This window comes from Camelina sativa, chromosome 12 (genome assembly GCF_000633955.1).
Source record: "Camelina sativa cultivar DH55 chromosome 12, Cs, whole genome shotgun sequence".
In the NCBI taxonomy this organism is placed as follows: Eukaryota; Viridiplantae; Streptophyta; class Magnoliopsida; order Brassicales; family Brassicaceae; genus Camelina; species Camelina sativa.
Window position 1 is genome coordinate 13,328,156 of NC_025696.1, and position 6,417 is coordinate 13,334,572.

The 6,417-nt window shown below is 38.9% G+C and overlaps 1 protein-coding gene across 1 annotated transcript; it reads left to right on the plus strand.

Annotated features, from left to right (window-relative positions):
* LOC104731566 (syntaxin-23-like) lies at positions 4,314-6,417 on the plus strand. The gene is made up of 9 exons (XM_019233792.1): positions 4,314-4,783; positions 4,899-4,992; positions 5,099-5,232; positions 5,323-5,397; positions 5,483-5,640; positions 5,722-5,776; positions 5,862-6,019; positions 6,093-6,193; positions 6,290-6,417. The coding sequence occupies exons 1-8, from the start codon at positions 4,578-4,580 to the stop codon at positions 6,149-6,151; spliced, it is 939 nt and encodes a 312-aa protein (XP_019089337.1). The 5' UTR covers positions 4,314-4,577; the 3' UTR covers positions 6,152-6,193; positions 6,290-6,417.

A 6,417-nucleotide genomic window follows, 5' to 3' on the forward strand; every position in this document is an offset into this window, starting at 1 on the left:
ACACAACCGGAAACTCCCATCCTTCTTCTTCACAAACAACACCGGCGCTCTCCACGGTGATACACTAGAACGTATGAATCTCTTGCTCCATAAATCCTCTAGTTACTTCTTCAGCTCAACTAAACCAACACTCAAGTATGCCGACATCAACTCGCCCCCACCTGAATATCAACCCTCTTGTTCCTCCAAAAACCTCTAGTAACTTGCCAGTTAGGGAATCTTCCACAAGTTAGCTTATTCCAAAGATAGCTTTCCGCTTGGCAATTCTCCACAGCAAATCATCAATACGAACGTAATAAAACAAACAAGTACCATACGCTCGCATATTCTGATTCACCGCTTCAAATACTTTGCAGGCCGCTAACTCAAGCCACTTGACTTATTCCCTCCAACAAGCTTACCAAAACTTTGAATCTAGCAACCCTGTCCATCTCCAATGAACTTCATCCAACATCGTTGCAACGATTAGTTTATCCTGCCATGAAGGCTTTCCGTGAACTTATGTATCTGGCAAACATGCCTCTCCTGAATCAATCCTGCTGTAACTCCCCTTCCCGGGACTCCGGCACCACTGGCCTCACAATCCTGGCAAAACAGCCACACATTCATAACCGCTCTGGTTCATAAAACCCTGGCCCAACGGCCAACATAATCCTAAAATCCAAGATTAAACCACCGTAAATCTCTCGAGGTCTACATTCAATCGTTATGTTTATACTCACGTCCTAGGAATTGCTTGCTCCCAACTCTTCCACTCTTAGGTCGAAACCTTCGAGTCATACCGATCTCACTCTCAGACCAGCGTCTTCGAGTTATACCGTCTCACTCTTGGACCACAATCCTCAAGATCTCGGTATCAGGGGAACTACTCATCCCCTCAGGAGAACAACATCCCCTCTGCCACTCTCGGAGCCCTCAGCCCCTCGAGCTATCGGTATTCAGGGGAATCACCATCCCCTCAGGAGCAACAATCCTTAACGACTATAAACATCTCTCGACACAACTACCTCCTGTGATCCAAGTATAACATTGCAATGTTACACCTACCCACTCAACTTATTATATCCAACTGGATTAACCACCAAGCAGAGAAATATCTGCTCCAACTGCATATGTCCACATATCCGCCTCTCTAGGCCCGATACCTCTTGAGAATAATCTCATACCGGTCATCTACAACCGCTCCATCCTCTTAACGTAAGTTGGAAAGTCCTCAACATCCGCAGCCCTCGACTGCACCCCGCCACATGTGGCACAACTGGAGCCTACACTGGTACCCCTCTCGGTAACCGCTCCAACAGCACGCCAACAGATCCGCCAAGCGATCATCTCGACCCTGGGCTCCACCTGCTGCAACCCCACACCTGGGTTCCCAGCACCCCCGGCACGCTCACCGGCTAATCCCCTCTGGTCCCTCCTGATACGCTTGCGACCCTCTGACGTACCTCCTCGTGGAACTCTGGACTACACACTCGCTGGCCTCGGGACCCGCCCGACAATGACCACGACCACGTCCCCGTCCACGACCAACAACTCAAACACCTTAACCACTGATCTTCCAAGAACAGAGGCTAACAAGCAGAAAACAAATCAATACCACACAAAGAAACATAACAATAACTCACCGTGGAATCTCATTGAAGGCTCGAAGAGGATGTTCTAGGACTCCATGCCACACACAATTGACTAACTCACATAATCAATCAAGACATGCAATCCCAAACATCTACAACAGAAACCTAGTGAACCCAAACCTAGAACCGTAAGGGCTCTGATACCAAAATGAAACGACCGACCTTTTTTTTTTTAATAAATAATAATAATAAATATAATATAATAAATAGAACTACAACTAGTGGTCCCATACCCACTAGCCACCTAACCACAATCACAAACATCAGCGGAAATAACAACACCAACATAATATCCAATAATACTCCAATAAAAACCAATAACCATAATCATCAACAATAATCAATCCAAACAACAAGAAACAAGGAACCAGCAACCTAGCAATGTTTCTAATGACCCAACTCTAGCAACCTAGCAATGCCAGACAACATCCAATCGAGTCCCTAGAACATCCTCCTCTTCATTGCCTTGATTCCACGATCACACTTTGCCTTTACCTGCACCACAAACACAAATTGAGATGCATGAGTATTTGATAAACACTCAGTGAGGCAATCCTCCCATCTACTGGGCTATACACACAAGCAACAATGATTCCAAAGTTCCAAGACAAGCAACAAACAAACACACAAACCAGGAAATCAAACATCGACTAACTGGAAGGGAGGTGTCGACCGACACCAGCCAAGTGTCGATCGACACTGGCTCAGTGGTGTCGACCGACACTACCCCACAGTGTCGATCGATGCCCAATTTTCTGGTGTCGACCGACACCAAGTGGTATCGATCGACACTCCCTCTGCAACTGCGATCCGCACGAAAACGAGAGTCGAATCTCACTTCCGAAACTCCTCCAAATCGCCCAATACTCACGACCCAAGCCCTAAACCTCCGTAGGAACCTGTTTCAACCAATCCCAAGCAAGAAAAACACACAAACAAGCAAGAACAAGCAAGAACAAAGGAATCAAAGGCTTAGATAAGCCATGGTCATGCACTCACCTCTTGGAAGGAAGATTTAGACCAACAGAAACGAACCCAACTCTCCAAGCAACCTTCCAACACGTTCCTAGCCTTGGATCTTCAATCCCACAGCAAGATCTCACCAAAAACGCCTTGAAATCTCACAAACTCTCTCTAGAACCTCAAGAACAATTTTTCTCTCTTTGTTTCTCTGAAAAACGGCGACACAACAACTAAACACGACCCTAGGTCGTTTTCTCCCTTTTAAGACCCGGTTCAATGGTTTTCCCTAACCAAACCGGTCCAAATCGACGATTGAAACAAACCCGACGAACCCAGAATAAGTGGTGTCGATCGATGCTACAAGGGTATCGATCGACACCCCTACCCAAAACGCATATTTTGGTTCGCGGATGTTACAACCTAAAATTCAATAATCAAATCTCAAAACTCAAATCTCACCAAATCCTAAAATCCCACATTTAATAACCAAATCTCCTAAAAATTACACTCAAATCTCTCAAAATTCAAAAATATTAAAATCCGAGTTAATCTCCTAAAATATCAAGTTAAATACACCTCCTAATAGTTGAATGAGTTATTTGAACATCCAAAATCAAAGTCATCCTTTACTCTTTTAAAAGTTAAAATTAAAAATATAGCAAATACTATTATTTAAAGATAAAATCACATAAACACATTATTGAATTGGGGTATATGTCCATAAAAATGTAATTATTGAATTTCTATCACAAGTATATTATTTTTGTTTGTTAGTAGACAAATAAATTTTAGCACAGCGATTCTCATAGTATTTTACAAAAGTAAATATTATTTTTAAACATTTTTTGTTTTTGGAAAACGTAAAAGAGTATTACATCAACAAATTTAACAAATCACCTCTTAAACAATACAAAAAATATAGGAATGTATTTTAGTTACATAAATAGTAGATTATACAGTTATATTATCCACGTCATGAATATAATTCATGAAAATTTCTTAAGTTCAAATTATCTTCACCTTAATTCATGTAAACAAATAATATATTTTTTTCAATTCTAACCGAAAATATTATTGCAAAAGATATTTGTTGCACATGTACAAATAACATAGTTGTATAACATTCAAATTAAGCTTGATTTTACGGTAAAAATGTATAAAGCAAAGAACGTTGAGTAATGTGAACCAAAAGAAATAATCAAAATGCATTTTTTTTTACGTATGCATAATTCGATTAAAAGTCTTTTCGTCTTGCTGAACACAAAAAAATTATTAAATTATAGTATAATTTTGTTTTAATACATGAACTTTCAAATTTAAACCAAAAAATCATAAATTTTTTGGAAGGCTATTTAATACATCATTTTTTACTGACTAACTATTTAAAACATTAAATATTTTTGATAATGCCGAAAACAACATGTCGTTAAATAACAAAAATAACAGTTGTTAGTTGCTTAGTAATCTTAATTTAATTATATGTGTATTTTAGCTTGGTCAATGATATTTGATGTCTTAAATGGTTAGTCAACAAAACTTGATCACAAAGTTCATGAATTTTGGACTAAATTTGAAAGTTAATCACAAAATTTATGGTTTGTTTGACTAAATTTGAAAGTTAATCCACAAAGTTCAAGGTTTTTTTTGACTAAATTTGAAAGTAAATATATTAAATGATATGTTTCCCAAAATGAAAAGGTGCGACAGGCTGTTTTTTCTCCTTCGTTACATGTAAATGTGACATTTCACGTTTTTCTCAATCTCTCCCTCCACCATTCACGTTTTCTCTCAGTTCTTTCCCAGAGAGATAGAAACATAGCCCACCGGGGATTCTGAGTCACGTCCTCAATCACAGTTACTGTGAAAACAAAACATATATAAAAAATTCGAATTATTCATTTTCTTGGGAATAAAGAGTAGGATTATTTTAGTGGTGGGGTTTTCGAGGCAAGAGAGAGAGAGAGAGAGAGATACAAAAGGATGAGTTTTAAGGATTTAGAGGCAGAAAGAAAAACATCATTTGCTTCTTTAATGAGCTTCAAAAGTGGTGTTGGTGGTGGTCGACAGGATAAGATTCAAGATGTTGCTGCAGGTGTCTTTAAGATCAATTCAGTTGTTTCTATGTTCCATCATCTTGTCAACACTCTTGGTACTTCTAAAGACACCCCTGAGCTTCGTGACAAGCTGTAAGTACTAAGTAGTTGTCAAAGTTTTCTCCTTTTTCTGGGTTTATAAGGTTCTTGGAATGTAAATGGTTCGATTTGCTTGGTTTGTGATTTGTGTGTGTGTGTGTTTTTTTAGGCGCAAGACGATATTACATATCGAACAACTTGTGAAAGATACGTCGACTAAACTTAAAGAAGTTAGTGAAACTGATCAGCAGAGAGGTGTTGATGTTAGTGTTTTTGATTTAAGGAATGATTCTTTGTTCTTCTCTTCATTTAATAGAATAGGGAATTTGATGGTTTTGTTTAATAAATATGTATTGGTGGTGGGTCTAGCAAAGGAAGAAGATTCTGGAAGTTGCAAAAGACTTTCAAGCTGTATTGAATGAGTTTGAAAAGGCTCAGCGTCTAGCTGCTGAAAAAGAAATTGTGTATGCTCCTCTTGTCCGCAAGCCATCTCTTTTCGCAAGGTCTGATAATGCTCATTCAAGAGTTTGAAAATGTTTTAACGTTTATTTTGTGGTTTTGGTGTATTGATTACTTGGCCTTGGTAAGATTAGGTATACAGCCAGTGAGGCAGATGTGAATGCAGAGAAGGATCTGGAGCAGCAGGCTCTTCTTTTGGAATCAAAAAGGTAAGTTTCGTACAGACAAAAGTCCCCATCTTTGTTCGGATTCCTGACGCACTACTAAATTGGTTTCTTGTTCCTCTTGTTGCAGAAAAGAACTTGCACTTTTGGACAATGAGATTGCGTTTAATGAGGCTTTTATTGAGAAAAGAGAGCAAAAGATACAAGAAATGCAGCAGAAAATTGGCGAGGTGCATGATTTCTTCAAAGACATGGGAGTGTTGGTACACAAAGAAGAAGCCGTGATTGGTAAAACTGATTCTAAATCCTGTCATACCAAAACGCATACTTATGTCTTCGTATCCTCGTTCTAACACTTTCTTTTCATAGATGTGAATGCTGAGAAGGATCCGAAGCAGCAGGCTCTTCTTTTGGAATCAAAAAGGTAAGTTTTGTACAGACAAAAGTCTCCATCTTTGTTCGGATTCATGATGCATCTACTAATTGGTTTGTTGTTGCTCTTGTTACAGAAAAGAACTTGCACTTTTGGACAATGAGATTGCGTATAATGACGCTTTTATTGAGAAAAGAGAGCAAACAATACAAGAAATGCAGCAGGAAATTGACGAGGTGCACGAAATCTTCAAAGACATGGCAGTGTTGGTACACGATGAAGAAGCCGTGATTGGTAAAACTGATTCTAAATCCTGTCATCCCAAAACACTTACTTATGTCCTCGTTCTAACACTTTCTTTTCATAGATGAGATTAATACTCGCATCCATAACTTTCATGCTGCAACTGCACAAGGAAAATCCTAGCTCGCTAGAGCCTTTATGACTCAACGATCATATTCTTCACTGGTATAATATTCAAACTTTTCTTACATATCATGAATGGGTTTTTGGAGAATCAGATCAACCTATAAACTTCTTATTTCCATTATTTCTTTCATGCAGGCTTGCTTGCTCTTGGTAATTTTTGGTATCGTGCTCATGATTGTCATTAGAGCATGGCCATTGCACATCCTCAAATGAGTGTCTCTATCTTTTAATAATATGAAAAATAATACTAATCTCTTCACATC